The following is an 18455-nucleotide window of genomic DNA, read 5'->3' as shown; positions in this document are numbered from 1 at the left end:
CTGAAGGCTCCAGTCCCTCCAGACATTACTTCCTCTACATAAATAAATAACTTTCAATTTTATATACCCCACTTTTTATGTTGAACATTTACATTCGCCTCTGTTTTACACTATCTACACGTAAGAGAACGCAAACACCTCATCAGCACTGGGCAGCGCACAGCCTGCACCTCGCCTCCGCTGTGGACTTCGAGGAGAGTGGAATTTTGCAAAGGCCACATCCAGATTCACAGAGATTATTTTGTGACGTGGTTTGGTGACTTCACAGAATGGATTGTGGCTTGGCTTCCTACTCGGATGGCAACGGATGGATCGAATGTTCGACTAGCAAAAAAGCTGGGACAATTCACATTGGTTTTAAACCCAGTAAGCTCCAGATGTACATTCGGAGGGAGCTCAGCTGAGTCCACAGAAAGGGAAGTCAGTTTTCGGTAATAAAAGTCATCGGATACATTCTGGTAATTGAAGAACTATCAAAGAGAAGTGGTGAAGCTGTCTGCAGTCAGGCTGCAGGACGGGGGGAGCTGCACTGTCCCTCGGTCGACCCAGAGTGCCACGAGCACGAGGTCTGCGGGTGCCTGACGCGAGATCTGCCCAGCGTGGCACGGGGCCAATGAGCAGAGCAGTGTTCACAGTGCTGCGTGTCTCAGTGAGGCCGTCCTGCACTTCGTATTGAAACAGATAATAAAATGAAGCAGCCAGTCTAAAAAATTTTGTTATAAATAAGATCGTCGGAAGTAGAAAGTGATATAAATACAAGAAGGTGCGGTGGGGGTTAAGCGGGGTTACACGCAGTCGGGGAGCTCAGTAGGACTATAAAATCTCCACGTGAAGAGGCCAACTGGAGCCTGTAAATGGGCCACGCAGGTGTGTGCAAGGAGGGAACCAGGCCCTGGGCCGGGGGCACGGGGCTCTGCCGAGCCCCCACACCGGGCACTGTTCTCACTGGCAGCACAGAGGGCAGCTCCCTCTGCCACGGATCAGCCCCGGCTCCAGCAGCGCAGCGACCGTCGGCTCAGGCACATCCACTGAGAGACACACCAGGAAAATTAAGATATGGCCTTTTCTTAAGCTTGCCCGACTCTGTTGGCACACTTCCTTCCAGTCTCCTTACTGCTGGAAAAAACTTCTGCACAGAATTATTGTCTTTAAATATATACACATACATATATATATAATGTGTGTGTGCGTATGTATATGCACATGTATATACATACATACACACACACCCTGGTAGCAATATTTAATTGTCATGCACTACAAACAGTTGGGTGTAGCTACATGAGATGGTAACAGGTTTCCATTCTAAAAATCATCAGTGCAAAAAACAATGAGGTTTTACAGTTCAGTTACTACAGGTCAAAGAAGCGAGTCTAGTTCCCACTGAAGCTGCTACTGAGCTTGGAGAGAACCCAGGAAGAAGAAAATGTCTCAGAGGTGGGAGTTGAGAGAGTCAGACCCTGCATCTGGATGAGAAGAACTGCTTGCAAATATATGGTGGTTAGTTTTGGAAATAATATATAGCAATAATATTTGGAGACTTCAACAGCAAATTAAGTGTCTGAGGCTTGCAACAGCTCAAACAGAATAGCTTGTGTTCTTCTTTTCAGAGGTCACTGCATTCAATTCCATTGGCTTCTAAAATGTCTCTTTAAAAAGTAATAGTAGTATCGACCCCGCCTGCTCGGGTGTGACTGCCAACATCCTGCCCCTACCAACAGCATCGACTCCGTTCTGCTTTGCCACTGCACATACTCCTGGAGAACGTGGCTGAACGTGAAGCTCTTGGTACAGGTAAAGCTCCATGCCAATCCCACACCTGGGGCTGTCCATGCTGACCCCAACCCCGGCCCTGCACCGGCACAGCCCCTCCGGCGGCTCCCGGGACAACCACGAGCAAGTTCCCCAACCTCACCCCCTGTTCTGTGGCTCTGAGGACAGCACTCGGTCACACACATCGGAGCGATGGCTAACAAGGTGAGGAGGCACGTATTTACAGTCACAATACCTGGATAAGAGAAGGAGGCAGGAAAGAGCACGATCTTGACCTGGAGACATCCCCCCCCACCCCCCCCAAGTTTCCAGCTGTTCCTTGAGCTCACAAACCCGACGCTCCCTCTTGCAAGGCCTGCACGTTCTGCGTGGGAAACATCCCATCTCTTCCCAGAATACCACGATGTTATGAGAGTAGCACCATATTTACCCTTCCACGTTAACGCCGGCCTCATCCCTCTTTCCTTTTGTTCTCTCCTCCGGTGGCTGCAGCCGACAGTGTCTGGCTCTGGCACGGCTACTTCTGCCCCAGGAGGCCAGACTCCAGGCGGGACGCCGCGCTGCGGCCCCAGCACCCCGTGGCGATGCTCATACTCCTTTGGCTGCGTTCCCTGTCCCTCTCCTTGTCACCATCAGACTGGCTCTGCGTGCGCTCCGGGCGGTGGCCGGCGCTGCCTCCAGCAGCGGAGGGCTGCGAGGAGATGGTCCTCAGCAGGTGATTTCTTTTGCGCAGGAACTCAGTCTGGCTGGGCAGGCCGAAGCTGCCCTTCCGCAGCGCCATGCGCGTGGTGTTCTTGGCGGGGCGCGAGCGGTGGTTGTACTCCAGCTGGGCCAGGTGGGCTGCGTACCCCTCCGTGATGAACTGCAAGGCAAAGAGGGACGGGGGCAAACGCCAAGTCAGAGACAGGTTTTTAGGGGGACCACAATTCCACTGCGTCCCCCCTCCCCACGGGAAGCCCGGGGCGTTTCGGGCAGCACCGGCGGGGCTCAGAGCAGCTGGCTCCTACCTGACACTGGCTCTGCAGCTTCTTGGTGGGTCGGCCAACAATGTAGATGTGTGTGGGTGGGAGGCTGATGGAGCTGTACACAGAGATGTCCTTGGTGGATCCATATGCCGCATGGATCCTCATGTGGAGCTGCGGAGAGAAAAAGCAGCACGCGGTCGGAACATATGGGCGCTCCATGCTGCTCAACAGGCAGGGTTTGTTGTTTTTTAATAGCATTTGTGGGAATCTTGGGTCAATAACTTATGTAAGTTCCCAGCTGGATAATGCATCGCTGAGCAAAGCATTAATTAACAGAGCTGAGGATGTTTACAGGCCAGGACAAGAGGAATAACGGCAACAGCAAAGCAGATCTGCCCTTGCTGCTTTTCACTGAGGTCCACAGGGGGCAAGGGATGGTGTGCACTTGGCTGCCTGCTTGTCACTGGCGGAGAGGAGAGCTTTGCAGCCCCCTGTGCAGCCATGATTAGCATGCTACGTTCCCCCTGGGCGGCCATGCTGCCACATGCAATACCCACTACTCATTGCTGCAAGACAGAGAAGGGACAGGCAGCAAAACTATACAGGTGGTGCGAGGCCACTCCCCATTCCCCTCTGCCCTCCAAAGGACACCTTGGAGCAGCAGGTTACACGATGTGCAGACAGAGAAGCTCTGAACAGGTGACTAAAGCACTTGAGGAGGGAAGGAGAGGCACTGCTCCCTCTGTTTCACTTGGCATTTAGTGTTGGAAGAACCTGCGATGAAATGGGACAGTGCAGAGCAGAAATGACACAATTTAACAGCACGGACACTCATGTAGAGCAATAAAAGGATGGAAATAAAATGAACAGAGATTAATCTTCCACTGCGGGCCGCATTGCTGCCAAGAGACCGGTGCTGACGGGGGCAATTGGATGAGCAGCAGTCTCAACCTGTGCTACGGTCGTATTTCAGCAGACACGGGCTTACGTCTGTGATGAGGGATTTCAGGAAGTTGGCCTTGTGCCGCAGCGGGTCGTGAACGAGCCCATCGCAGAACGAGACGATCCCATGGGGGAAGTTGTGCTGTGCTAACCACGCTACCACCCTCTGCTTCTGCATGTCGGGGCGGCCCGTGACGTAGATAATGAGGTAGCCAAGGTCTTGCCAGTGCCTAGAAGAAAATCCACAGATCCATGCATTACAGATCTAGTGCAATGCCACGGCCAAAACAAACGGACCGTCCCAGCCCCCGCTGCTCACCTTACAACGTCGACTGCTCCAGCACGGACTTTGGGGTCACTGCCCATGATGGACACACTGGCTGCGAAGGAGCCGTCGATGCTGAACACCACAAACTCTGTCCCCTTTGGCAGAACTGTGATGTAGCTGTCTGCATAAGTGTGGTCACCCCTGGAAGGGAAACGGGTGCTTCCAGTCCTCAACATACAGAAGTTCTGAGCAGCATCTGAACCCGTCCCAAAGCCTCCAAGAGCTATGCCACCCTCAGTTGCAGCAGTGATGGACACTGCAGGAAGGGCTGTGTGTCAGAATGTGGCTGGCAATTGTGCTCTGGAGCCCTACAGTCAGTATACTTCAGTGACTCAAAGTGGCTGCAACAGGAGCTCAGCTGGAACCTCTTGGGCTGTAAATAACACTGAGTACAGAGTTCTGTCCTTCAAGGACAAGTCTATGTAATTTAAAATACACTCAGTTGTGCAGTTTTGCAGGAGACAGCAAGGCCATGCCCCTGTGGCTGCAGAAGGCCTGCTCCTGCAACCAGAGCTCAATTACCATCCTACTGATGATACAAGAGGCAGAACAAAACACACGTCTTCCTCGTACAGCTGTAGAGTACAATTTTGTTCCTGTTGCTAGCAGACCAGGCTCTGATCACACTCAGTAATCAGAGCTGCCACACAAGGAGGGATCATATTCTAGTTATCAAATTTCTCTTCTGTTATGGGTAACAGAACAGGTCTACAGCTTTGTCATGCAAGTCCATGTGGCATGTTTACAGCCTATGGTCTCCTGTCACAAGCTAAGCCATGGCCACCCAGGGTACCTCACCTGACCACCATCTTGACGGGGTACACCCCAATGCCCAGGCGTCGATTCTCAGGGATGACATAAGAAATTCTGCCACTGCTGTTGCTGATCTCAGTGTCAAAGTAAACCCACTCCCCTGATGGTGGCTGAGTCATGATGTGAATGTCCACCTGGGAAGAGAGCGAGTCTGAGTCAAACACAGCACTGAAGACACAGACCAGCAGCAGTACAGCAAGCCAAGGGTGAGGACCTTCCATCCAAGCCCCTTTGGCCTGGGTCCTGCTTCCACCCTCTGTGCTTCACGAGATCTGAGCTGGGAAGCAACTGAACACTGCGATGTGGTAACAGAACCTGACCTCTATGCTCAGTTGAAGCAGGGGATCCTGGCCAAGGGCAGCAAACCCACGCAGGCAGTGACTGAGCACTGATCAGTGCTGCCTGTCCCTGTCCCCCTTTCTTTTCACCACGTGGTACACAGCCCCATAGCAGACAGTACCTTTTCTCCTGTGAGTGTGACCATATCTAATGGACCATACATAAACCTTCCAGTCAAGGTTTGAGGCCCATCTTCGTTAGCAATGGTGTCATTTATCCTGTGGTTGGCTGTGACATTCTGTACAAGTCAAGAAGAAAAAAAGAAACAAAAAGCAAAACCAGAGGGTCAGTCCTTCGAGTTCAGTGACGAAAAATCCCACAGGGGAATGCCAAACACAACCAGGCAAATTAGAGTGTGGGTTCCTCTGTGTCATTCCCCTCCAGTTCATCCACAACCCTCAGCCCCTCTCTCCATGAGGGTGCTCCCCACTGCTGCAGCCCCTTACCCGCAGCTTCACGTGCGTCCTCTTGCGCAGCCACTTCTCACGGGGCTTGGAGGGGGTGAAGACAGACACCTCCTTCCCATCCAGCTCCAACACACTTGAGTTCTCGTGCCTCATCACCTGTGGGAGGACGGAGATCACAAACAGATCACTCACTTGCACAGTGCCTCTTCTTCCCGTGCTCTCCTCATCTCCCCAGCCAGCCCTGCGTAAGGATAATGCCTGGACTGAGATGGCCTAAGTTTACCTGCTGGGCATTTGGTTCATCAGCTAGCAGGTTTTAGAAGTTCCTCCCACAAGCAAAGATCAAATTGTTCTCTTTTGAGCTAGCAAAGCCTGTGGCCACCACGGCCTTAATCCTAGCTGAGATGTAGGTAAAAAAGGGGGGTTATGTTATCAGGAGGTAGAAAACTGACTCAACCAGCAGGAAGAGCACTGAACACAGAGACCTGCCCTTCCTCCAGGCACTCACTAGTCCGACCCTAGCATGCTCTTACTCTCCCCTTTCCATTCCAGGGTGTAACACCACAGATCACAAAGTCTAAGAGGTATCTCAAAGACTGGGACCCTGCGAGAGAACTCCACAACTGCCAGTAGTCCTTAGTGATCCTGACCATCCAAAATAGTACAGAGATTCTTACGTGTGGGCTCTTTTACATAGCTAGTGTGGTCAGTAGCTCTACAGCTGGCGCAGGCTGCAGTGGTCTGGCACAAGACAGCTCGCTTTGCAGAGCTGAAGCTGTTTTAATTCCAGGGGAACAGAAAAAAAGACCCTAGGGAGGATGTGCTTGCTGGGAAGGGATTTCATGAAAATATGAGGTAAGCGGAATAACAAATTTTACTGGAAATTATTTAAATCAGGAACCTATTTTGAGTCCTATTTGGGCTTGTTTTAACAAGATTCAGTCATTGAAGGCTGAAACTATTCAACAGTTTTTTTCTGTGCATTGTCCAGAGATTAGAAACAAGTCCTTATTAGGGGGAGAAGTGGCTTGGTGCTCTGTAAGAACAGCAAGAGGACAAGGAACGTTAAAAATGACAGTTTCAAGGCAGAGATGAGTGAGCAGAGACAGGCACCAGAGGAGGAGGGGTGCCACACTACAGAGGCAGTCACCAGCAGGCTGAGAACGGATGGAGAGCTGCAGGATACGAAGTGCCACACTGTGCTACAGACCCTGGTTTGGGCTAAACCCAGTGGGGCATTTTGTGCATGACACTGTGATGACTGTTCCCACTTATGCACAATTACGGGTCTCTTGCTCTCTTCATCCCTGTGAGGATGAGCTCAATGTGAGGCTGTGGTTTCACAGCAGCTGATCCAGCGAGCAGAGATCTCTTGCTGGATTGGATACAGCCAGAGAAGAAAGGGTCTCCCTGGATTACTGCTGCTGCTCTGCTGCCTCCAGCACTGACATCTCTGTTGTTTATGGTTCCCACACAATTTTGAAAACAGCACTGAAAGAAAGTTTGCCAACAGAGTCATAATTAATTGAGAGCTGCAGTGAAGGAGGCTGAGAGAGCAGGGACAGCTTAACAGCTGAGCTAACACAAAGCAAGCCCAAGCACTGTAGTGGGCAACACACTGTTTTAGTTTTCTTTCTCCATTTCTATGCTCTTAAGTACCTTTCTTTGTGGGTGCTCTTACTTTGTAAGGCAAAAACCTCTCCCTCAGCTCCAAGGAACTGAAGAAAAAAATATCTGCTTTAGGAAAAACGTATTTTAAACAGTAAGTTGAAATCTCAGGCCAAATGTAGGTTGACAGAGTCTGAGGTGTCAGACTCCAGAAACCCATTTACCTAACCCCAGGAAAACTGCTTTGTATTGGAGAAATGAAAAATCCCCCACGGTAACTTAGAAAGCCAAAACTGAGAACCCAACCCTATCCATCAACTCATGTTAAATTCATACAAAACTTCTCCTTCAGTTTTACTATATTTGATGCTATTTATATTTACACACTGAAAAAGTTTAGTTTAAGATCAGACTAGAGATCCAAAGTCACAGACACACGACAGCTCCCTTGCAAGAGACAAGTGCCACCATCTTTTACCACTGGGATCTGATGGGAAACAACTCCAGGCTCACTCCAAGGCTCCTTGGTCAGACTGTCTAAAATCTGCTCTGATGACAAAACCTGGGCCCAAATTAAACAGGTGAAACAGCATATATCCAATGATTTTGCATGGCTCTGCTAGCAACACAGGTTAAAGACAAAAAGAAAGGGAAGAAGATGGACCTGAAGCAGCAAGAGTTACAGGTATGATGGTGGAAAAAACAAAGAAGCCCCCTCCCCTTTTTTTTTCCTTTCTTCCCAGAGCAGAAACAGGACCCAAGGGACAGCAGAGGTTAGAGGACCTGTCTCAGCAGGAAGGAGACGACGTCTGTGGACTCCCAGTAGCTGGCATGGAAGAGATGTGGCAAGGCGACCGTAGGGAAAGCTGTCAGAGCGTCGGGGCAGTACAGAGCGTAGTCGATCCTTTTGGTTCCCCACCACTTGGCAGCAACTAGAAGCAAAAGAGCTGTTTAGACAGAGCAGGTTCTGGTGCATGCACGGTCCCTGCTGCAGGGCTCTGGCTCCTGACTCCAGGTATGGGGAGGTTGCTCCCTGGCTGGTCACACTGGGAAGAGGCAGTGACCACCCCAGGGCTCAGTGCCTGCCCAAACCAAGGGAGGAACACGTGGGAGCAGCAGCACTCGAGCTCTCCTTATTTTAAGGAGATAGGAAGGCACCAGAGGGCAGGTATTAACTGGCCACTGTGGGAGAGACCCAAGGCTCCCATGCAGCCTTGTGTCAAAACAGAAGACAAAACACATCTCCTCTGGAGATAGGAGAGGAAGGACGTGTGAATGTTCTGCCCGTTGCAGCATGTGCCCAGATCATCTCCAGCCCTGCTTTAAACTCCTTCACCAAGGTGTGAAAGACTTGAGCATCCAGATTTTGGCCACATCGCACAGGATCAGAATACTGGGAGTCTGTAAGAGAAGTTAAGACCACCACAGGGTGGTACGGCACGCTGCCAGGACTGGCAATCCCCAGCAAGTCCTTGTTGCCCTCCCAGAAAGCATCCAGGTGCTCTGGTACTCCCCTGCACAGAGGACTGAAAAATGCAGTATTTGGGCTGGCATGGTTCAAGAAAATTTAGAAAAAAAGTTTCTTCTCCCAGAGTGAACAGCTCAGGCACAAGTGAGTGAGTGGCAGCTGCCATTCACAGGTGGGACCCCACCACACTTCAGCACTGCCCTGAACTCTGCCCACGTACGCATCCTTTCCAACTCCAAAACAAGCACATTTCAGCCCAAAGCCTGCAACCCTGATGGCAGTGAGGAGTCCTCGACTCCTGCACACTCCAGCCTGGAAGAACAGCCATGGAAAGAGAAGATGGATCTGGCAAAGACAGCAAGAGGAGGAGCCGCATTTGCATGCAGATTGCAAGCTGGGGCTTTGACAGCCTTCTTCCTCAAACTTGGGTTTTCTCTGTGACCAATTTTTATGGACTTCCAGGAAGGCTGCCAGGTATAAGGCACAATCCAACAAAACCCTCTTATTAAAGGAAAGCTAGCTGATGATGAACCCAGATGCTGAACTTAAATAATGGACCCACCAGCCCCTTCCAGAGACGTGCTACATCACAGCAAAGCGTAGAGACGGACAGCATCAGCACATCCCCACACCCAGCTCTGGTGTGCCAAATGCCCAAACCACCATGGGCCATCCTAACAGTCCCTGACTTTCTGAAGAAGCTCCTCCAGGAAGAGAAGGAGGGCACTGCTGGATCAGCATGGCTTTTCCAGATCACAGGGGCACCTCCTCGCAGCCACTTCTGGGCCCCTCTCTCTTCCCAGCTGGCAGCTCCTGGTCATGTCCATGCCTTTCCCTTCTCGTGCAAGCCCCCAGCATGGTAACTTCAGAGTCTTTGCACAAAGCAGAGAGGATTTACGTTTCCATGCTCAAAAGAAAGTATGAGGGCAGTGGAGGCAGAAGCGTTGCCCCAAAGCTCTGCCTAGAAAAGCTCCTGCTCCTGCCAGGTGTTAGCGGTGTTATAACTGTCCTCTGGAGCAAAGTGACAGAAGTTACTTGTTAAAATGCAACCAGAAATTTTAAGTGCCTCAGTGAAAGCAGATAAGATTTCTTGTGAAGTGTGACCACTGCGTGAGAGAGGAGGTTGGTTGGAGCAGGTCTCTCCAGAATACCTTTCTTGAGGTCCATGTCAGGTATCCGAAGAGCACAGTCTGCATCCTGACTCGATGGCCCTTTGCATTTTCTTCCCTTTGAAGGGACTTCGTGTTTATGCTGCCTGTGTCTCTTGGATGAGGTTTGGGTGGGGGATTTGTGAGGGAGTGCGAGTAAGGACAGAAGACTAAACCCTCTACAATGGTTAAGGTGGTGTTTGGTTTCTAAAAAGTAAAATAAATACAAAAACAAACAAAAAAATCAAAGCAGAAATCACACTTAATACGGCACATGTGCTGCAGGCAACACCAGCTCCATCCTCCAGAAGTTCCTGCTGTGAGGAACAAATCTTTGTGAAAGGACAGGTACTTTCTTCCTGCAAATGTCACCTCTAACAGTGCAGAAGCCTCTGCCTGGTGCCCACAGCCCCTCAGCAGCTCACACTTCCCTCGGGGAATGTTATTAAGCTCAGTAATTAATTATGAAGTAAGCTGTTCATAGCCCTGTAACCTAGTGTGTTGGGAATGGAGCATCTCTAAGTTTTCACCACTTTCTGGGATAAAAGTTCAGGCTGAAGTCAGTCTGATTTTTAAATCTGTTTGGTTTTCAGCGGTCCCTTAGGATACGTGCTGTTAATCTCACAGTCCAGCTGAAATAAGAACAGGCTGAACTGATAGCAAAAGCTGCATTCCTTATGGTATTTGCTAGAAAGTTATACAGGTTTTTGTTAAAAATCAAAACCCTTACTCTTCTCACTCTGCTCTGGGACACAGGTCAGAACTCGCTGATTCTTGGAGCTGCCCTCTAGGCTATAAAAGAGCTCAGTTCTCAATGCAGCGTGATAAACAACCTGATCCTTTTCCCCCTTTCAGCGTTACAGAAAGGCTGACTCGTCTCCTACTTCTGTGGATCACATTTACTGATCACCATTAAGCCACACACTACCCTGCATTATAGATCAGAACTGTGTGAGTCAGAAGGGACCACCGAGGGGCACCTGGTCCCACTGCCCTCAGTGCACAGGGACACCCACAGCTCCCTCAGTGCTCCTCTGACTGTGGCTGTCCCAAGGACAAAACATCACCACCTCCATGGGCACCCTGTGCCAGTGCCTCACTGCCCAGTTCTGCCAGACTCAGAACCACCCCTTTGGATTAACCCTCACCACACACAGCAGCCAAAACAGTGCTCAGAGTTATCAGTTATTATTCCTTTGAACCATCTACGCAGCAGCACAGTCCAACATGCATAAGGCAGCACCGGCCCCGGTATCACCGTCAGGTTCTTCCAGGGCAGACGATAACACGCAGCTCTGACTATGACAAAACCAGGTGAACAATTGTTGGTTATCAATGGAAAGCATACCCCAGACAGACAGACGGACGTGTGGACAGAAGCTGCGTGGCCCTGACCCGGCGCGGGCCAGCTCGGGCTGCGGTGCTGAGACAGCAGTATTGTCGGAGGGGGTGAAACACTTACTGTTGGCTATGTTGGAAGCAGTGTAACTGTCTGCCATTCCTGAGACCTGGCTGGCAATGCTGATCTCACTGGCTCTCCGGAAGCCCCTGAACTGAGGGGCTGAAATGGGGGTGGACAGGGACGCGCTTTCCATGAAGACGGCACCATGAGACTGAACAACATCTGCTACAAAGTTGAAACAGGGAAATCAAAATATTAGACCGACACACAGAGACTGGGCAAGATGAACTCGAGAGGAGGAAGGAGAGGAAAACAAGGCCCCATAGGTGCAAAAGCCTTTCGAAACCGATCTGAATGAAAAACATTTCATTGGAGCTCTAGTTTGGAAAGAAAGCAAACACCGCACCAAGCAAAGAGGCATGCGGCTGGGAGAGCAATCTTGGATCGACAGAAGCAAAATAATTAGCTCAAAAAAAAAAAACAACCAACAACCAAAAACCCAACCAAATCCAAAATGACAAAGAAAAAATCCAGGCAGACTTACTTAAGCAGCAATAACAGAAGCGTGTGTCATACATACAGATGTGAATATATATACAACTTATATATCCACAGAGACAAAATAATCAAGGGAAGGAGAACCATTAAAAACAACCTCTGAAAAGGGGTATTTCTTTTCTTGCAACATTTAAATAAACATCTCCAAGACAGAAGTGTTAATGCAAAAAGTATCAAGAAAACGTTTCATGCCTGGAAGGGATTAGGTCTGAACTTGTATTTTACTGCTAATTGATACAGCCAACACTGGTTAAACTGAAGTAAGGGCTATTGAGAGAAAGGAGTCCAGCACTGAAGCACTGAGCACTTACATCTTCAGTCGGTGTTGGTGAATGGGGGAGCACTCAGCCTCTGTGAAAACAGAGCTTCTTTTGAACAGCTTGCAAGCCTGGCTTTTAGACCCTAACCTGAGGTTTACCAAGTGTGGCTTAACCCTCTAGTGCATCAATACAGAGCAAAAGGATTTCAGGTCACGCCCATTCAAACTGTATATGTGTATCAGATGGAAATGGACCTAAAACGTTCAGGACTGGCACACCAAGAGATGAGGGAAGTCAAGGTGAAATCTCTGCGTTTCAGTTTTCCCCCTTCAGCAGTGGTACAAGCACCCACCCCTCTGCAGATGCAACGAGGCCAAATTCAGTGTCTCTGGGATATCCCTTGATCCTGCACTGCAGAGGATTTATTATGCCAGTACCAGGTGTACCCACAGCAGGCAGTGCAGGTGTGGCAGTAACATGCAAAAGCAAAGCTACTCACTACTACTTTAACATTGCCCATCTCTGCTGTACCCAAGTAGCAGCATCTGAACTTTGCAGACAGGGCACAGGTTGGTGCCCTCCTGGCTGGCAGATGCCACGGGGAGCACAATCTCATTCCTCCCCGACACCAACATCCTCCACCTATTTCAGCCACTCCAAACATCCCTGGATCTGATCCCAGCGTGTGATTGACAAAGGGTTTTTTTTTTTTTTTTTTTTTTGGTAACTGGTTTATTTTAACACAGATCTCTTTGCTTGGGGCTACTGATCTGCTTCCTCCAATCTTTCAGCTCACAGCAGCAGTGACTGTGCCCACACAAATCCTGCTGCAGCAGAGGGAAAGAGAACGTTCGAAGCAGAAACCGTGTACCTACATGTAGGTAAGAGAGTTCTGTTCTCTGCAGGGAAAATCAGGCCACAAGCTGCTCTGTGTAAAAGCCTCGTGGACAAGATGATCTGAGCCACAGTGGGAGCCTGCCCTGCTCACGTTGCACCTGAAAGGCCATTACCACCATCACTTCCTCAGCACTTTCCTCCTCTTTTCACCTTGCCTTGAGCTGCTGGCTGTCGAGGATGCTACCAGCACCCATGGGCAGCGTGGCTTCCTTACTGCAGGAAGCACCAGCATGAGGAGACAACTCAAGCACAGGCTGTACCTGGAGATCAAGAGCCAAGCCAGGGGCTGGCTGCATTCACCCACATAGGGCAAAGGGTCCAAACCCCACTGCTGGCATCTACTGGCTGTGTGACTCTGGGACAACCCTCTCAGCTCTCCAGGTTACCCCTTGCCTGTACAGACTGTGAGATTCTTCTGCAATTATCCTCTTCTAACACATCACATGGGTGCCCCAGCACAGCTGTCACACAGATGATAACCATCAACTTCCCTGAACTTGGTCAGACGTGACGAGAAGCTTGGCTTTGTCTGCACTAGGAAAAGTGCCAGGCTCTGGTTTCAGCCAGCACCTATCAGTGAAGCCTAAGCTTCTTTCCTTTCCCTTAGAAATAAACATCTGTGGCCTGAATTAGGAAGCAGCTGGAAGACACACTAAAGAGCAATACAACAATGCTACTCAGGAGGAAAGGCCGGGCCAAACAGGGGCTGCATGGGCTGATGGCAGCTCTAGCTCTGCTGGCATATCTTCACAAAAGAAAACCCAACTTGCACAGCCCCTCCAAACCAGCTAGCTAGTGTCATCACTGCACTGATTTTCACTCATGCAAAGATCCAATCTGTTTTAGTGTCTCTGAACTGCTCAACTCAGCACTGCACTGGAGGCAGGAGCCTGCCTGGCTCTGCAGTTTGCACTGCTCCCATGCTCAGCCTACCTGGGTTGCTTTCAAGTTTCTCCCTTCCTCTCACACTACGTACCTTCTGTCTTTGAAACAGTCAGTTTATGAGGAGAAGGAGGGCCAGGAAACACAGGGCAGGAAGCTGGGGCAGATTGCTGTCCCTGCAGCCAGGCTCCCTCAGCCCAAAGCTGCAGTGACAGTGACTTCCAGATGAAACACTGGGACATGACTCAGAGGAAAACAAACCAACAACAGAAACCTAACAACTTACTTCCTCAACTCTGCATTTTCTCTGTACCAGCTCCCTAGGGCCGCACTGTTCCTGCCTTTCAGGAACCACAGGGGTTCTCTTTGGGGAATACACGAGCAGAGTGAACTGAGATTTTACTGCACTTCCAGAAGGGGTGCCATAAGAAACAGAATGATTTTTTTTTCCCTGGCTACAGATCTTTAACACTCATTTCTGTGCCGTACTTTTTCATTTATGGACTCGTTTGTCAATGTCCTTAGTGATTGTTTTGCACTCAGCAAACGGCACCGGGCCATCCTCCTAATGTACTGCTGGCACGGATGAAGTCCTGGGGCTATCGGAGTGGCAGATTTCAGTACGTGCTATTTACTGTGCCACCAAAGCAGGGAATGCTGAAAGCGCTCAAAAATCTGTAAGGTCCAATCAAACACCAAAACCAACCAGCTGCTCAGCAGGGCCAGGCCCCTGTCTGCATGTCACCAGCCAGCACTAGGCACTGTGCAACTGCTACCCAGAGATCAAGAGCCACACAGAGTGCTGCTGTCCTCATGCTTTCATGGCTGTGGAGCTCCTGCAGACCAGTGGCCACACTTAACTACTGTCAAACCAAGCACTGCTCGGCCACATCGTGCTCCTGAAACACAGGGTAAAGAACCTGAAAACACTGTCCTGACAGCAGCATCTATCAGATGACAGCTAAATGGCACTTGATCAGTGACCTCCAAAGGGATTAATTAATTGTACCAGAACCCTTTCCTCTGCTTTGTTATGGAACATAACAGGCAATACAGCAACTGCACACCTACCATTCACCTACACCTTCAGAAGACACAGGAGAGTCTATCTGGAAGAGCCTGCAATGTTGCCCATCCTGTACGACCACATAACACACTGCACTGCTCATGAACAGCAATGGTCAGCTTGTTAAAAAGAAAATAAATAAATAAAATGACAGCAGAACTGGGTTCTCAATTGGAAATACAAGAAGAAAAAAGTGAGAATGGGCAAGTAACAACATGGGTAAGAAAAAACTGAAAGTCTCATTAAGATCACAGTTGTAGCACCAGCCGCCACCGGAATAAATGAGGCCATGCAGCATTTACCATGGTAGAACAAAGCAAAACAAATGTGCTGAACTTTGCTTTTAAGGCAGAAGTTGAGAAATTAATTTTAAAAAGCCAACACACAGCCACCTTGGGGTCTGAAAGCCTCATTCAGTGTACTCAGCAGAGCCACAAGGACTGTCCAAAAATATGGTCTGATGCAGCATTAATTGCTGGCCACAGCACAGTGTGGCTGAGTGCTGGGAGCTGCACACTGCAGCCAAGCCACTGCTGGGGGATCCTGCACACAAGCAAGGCACCCAGGACTCCATGCTGCTGTGCCAAAGCCTCTTCCAGCAGCACTGCCACTGCAGGAGGAAGAAATGAAGTATGTGCAGCAGCCTTCTCTTCCAAACTCAGCATTGTGGTTCCAACTCGTTCTTTTCCTGGTGGGTCTCCCAGACCCCAAATGGTTATCTCATGTGGCACAGCCTGAGACACAGCATGAAGGCTTCAGCTCCAGGAGGTGACAGAATGATCTCCAAAAAGCACCCCGAGTACCCAACACCATAGACAATACAAAAGTGTAGATTACACACACTCAGCAAAACCGGCACTTTTATTGGAAACATCTTGCCAATTCAGTACGGGAACAGGGATACTTGTTTCCATGAAGCTGTCCTGGTGCTGGGCAGCACCCACAGGGCTACTTTCCATGAGGAGGATGGGATTGTTCTGGATTGTCTCAACTAGAAGCAGATGGGGGAAAAAAATAAAATACAAAAGGACAAAGAACAACAGACACGTGGCCACACAGTGTTAACGTACAAACAATTATAACTGAGCACTTCAACTATGAGGCAAGGGTCTTGAATGAAAGGACAACCTTCAAATAGAGGAAAAGAAACAAAACATGGGTGACTTTCCAAACAGACCCACATCAGAGAGATTAGCTGGTAGCAGTGGAGAGCAAAATGATGGTATTTCAACACCAAAAGAAAAGGGTGCCTCTTCAGCAGCTTCTCCAAATGAGCTAAATCCACAAATAGCCAGCAGATCCAGAGAAGTCTTTTTACTACAAGGAAAAATAATACATGCTCTACGGGAAGATTTACTTGAATCAGACTCACAGCCTACACAGTGCAAAGCACAGGAGTATGCAGGGATGTGAACTGGATTTCACTCTGCGAGTTGGTTGCAATGAAACAGGGACTCAACATCTAGTACAGATGGCACAAGGAAAATGATAATGGAAAAAAGTCTAGGAGCCCCAGATGGGAAAAAAAAAAAGCCAGCTATCTGCACAAGGAAATACACACAAAGAGACATTATGGAACATTTTGTACATAACTAATTGTAATAATTGAGTTTTTGAGTTCCACGTGATCATCAAATCATATACCTTAATTATAGCAACAGTTAACTTTTCTGGAGCATCCTACAATGAACACTTCTGTGTTATTAATGGCTTTGCAAACCATGGTCAGAACAGCCCTTCTAGGTAATGCCTAAATCACAGCCATTTTTGGCTCTAATGGAAAGGAACAGCCTGTTACTTTATGATAAGCAAATGAAGAGGCTTTGTCTTCATCAATCAGAGAATTTAAAGTTGCTTTTTTGGTCAGTTTTATTCATCATGTCAGAGCAGCATCTCTTACAGTAACACAGCTCAAACCTGGGGAGAGTTTTGAAATCACTCTGCCTTCCCTACAGCTGAGCTAATGGCAGTTTAACTCCTCCCCAGTACATCACTTCCAAGTTTCCCTTTCAACTTACACAGCCAACCTAACAGAGGTGTAGGGAGGCACAGTAAATCAGTGAGATCACTGCTGTAGCACAGAATGATAACCAAAAATGCAGGTAGAGGATGTATTGATTTTTTTTTAAAGCTACTTGCAGCTGATACCTAGAATATACACCCCCACAGATTTGCTTTTCAAATTTCCACAGATTCCCCAAACTGTTGTAACTGGACTGAGTACAAATGCAGTTGTGGGTGGATCCATTTTTAAGAAGTGCTGCAGCAAGATCTCTGCTAAATTTGACAAGTGGGATCTGCAGAAAAGTATTTTATTCGCCTTGCTAAATATGGATTTTAGTTTATGCCCATTTAAACAAATCAGACTCCAGATTCAGCAATTAAAACAATCTTTCAAGATACAGATACACAGAAGACCGCTGCTTTCCATTTTCAACTTAAAAGTGATGCAGAGTATTTGCTCACCCCTAGATATATATTTCTCTTCATTTCATCATGCATGATTCAAGTATTTAATAAGTGAAAATTTACCAGAGTTTTAGAGGGGAAAAACAGAAAACCAAACACACAATCCCAGCCTTCCTAGATGGTGGCTTCTGCATTTGACTCCAGTTTGCCAGCATGATTTCTTGTATGCTGCTGAGCTAGTTTTCCACTAGCAACTCTGGGTAGTAGCTACTCTCTTGACTTTAAGTAGTCTTTGATTAAATGTCTCCTAACAAGGGAAAAACTACAGTGAAACTGTCCTTCTTGCTCCTAAGCCCTTACCCTGAAAGGAACTAAAGCTTTTAGAGTTGAAACAGAAAGGTCAAATTTAGTTTTGTGCAGTGGTTAAATTCCTGGAGAACTTGCAATGAGAGCTTGCACTGAAATGGCGACAGACCATGAGAGTCTAGGCACAGAAGTGAAGATGGTAGGAAATGTAACTCATTCTATTAGATCAACTGCAAGAGCACTGATGTAATGGGAGCTGAGGCAGGGCATGGTCAGGACACAACTTGTTTCAGATGAAACCCAGCCAGCCAAAAGGACATGCACACAGCTGTTTGAGACACTGTTACTGCTGCAATTGGGGTAGAGCAAGTGAAAAGGCCACTGCTGGCAGAGGAGTCCTAGGTAGACATAGTGTCTCACTGGCAAGGTGGAAAAGGCAAGGCATGGTCAGCAGCCCACCCATCTGAAGAAGCCAAGTCCCTTGGCTGGTCCATGAAAAAACAAAAGGGTACAATCAAGGAAATTATCTCATTCTCTCACTGTTGACTTTGCTCCTTCCAGTCTTCACTGGCCCCCTGAACAGCAAGGTCCTAAAGCTCAGCCAAGTTAATCACGTCAGTTCATCCCAACAACAAGCACTACCTCGGGTGTGAAACACGGACCTTCAAAGGGAGCTCACTAGATTTTGACTCTCAGCAGCTGACGGCCTCTGTGTGACAGATGACAGGCATCTGAGTCACAGGGCACTGGTTTTGTTGGAAAAAAACCCTACTTTTCTGATAAATCAGGAGTAAAGTTAACGTTACAGGGCCAATTCTCTCTCTTGTCATTCCCAATTGCTTTGATAACTTCACGTAAAGTCTGGAGAGCTGAACAGGGATCCA

The 18455-nt window shown here is 48.6% G+C and overlaps 1 protein-coding gene across 4 annotated transcripts in view; it reads right to left on the bottom strand.

Annotated features, from left to right (window-relative positions):
• Positions 1-1845: 1845 nt before the first annotated feature.
• PITPNM2 (phosphatidylinositol transfer protein membrane associated 2) overlaps positions 1846-18455 on the bottom strand; it is a 108419-nt gene continuing 91809 nt past the window's right edge. Inside the window, exons 17-27 of one of the 4 annotated variants that reach the window (XM_065739158.1) lie at positions 15698-15847; positions 11254-11418; positions 9795-9998; positions 7959-8107; positions 5607-5723; positions 5282-5398; positions 4807-4955; positions 4000-4149; positions 3727-3910; positions 2781-2909; positions 1846-2635 (exon numbers count right to left, since the gene is read on the bottom strand). In XM_065739158.1, coding sequence (XP_065595230.1) covers positions 2291-2635; positions 2781-2909; positions 3727-3910; positions 4000-4149; positions 4807-4955; positions 5282-5398; positions 5607-5723; positions 7959-8107; positions 9795-9998; positions 11254-11418; positions 15698-15847 — 1859 coding nt within the window. In that variant the 3' untranslated portion in view covers positions 1846-2290. The remainder of the gene's footprint in view (positions 2636-2780; positions 2910-3726; positions 3911-3999; positions 4150-4806; positions 4956-5281; positions 5399-5606; positions 5724-7958; positions 8108-9794; positions 9999-11253; positions 11419-15697; positions 15848-18455) is intronic. The other 3 variants (XM_065739159.1, XM_065739160.1, XM_065739161.1) reach the window with 3 other exon arrangements.

This window comes from Cyrtonyx montezumae, unplaced genomic scaffold (genome assembly GCF_038088225.1).
Source record: "Cyrtonyx montezumae isolate F1298 unplaced genomic scaffold, pur_monq_1.0 scaffold_23, whole genome shotgun sequence".
NCBI lineage: Eukaryota > Metazoa > Chordata > Aves > Galliformes > Odontophoridae > Cyrtonyx > Cyrtonyx montezumae.
Note: the sequence above shows the minus strand (reverse complement) of the source record. Positions and strands in the feature narration are given on the sequence as shown.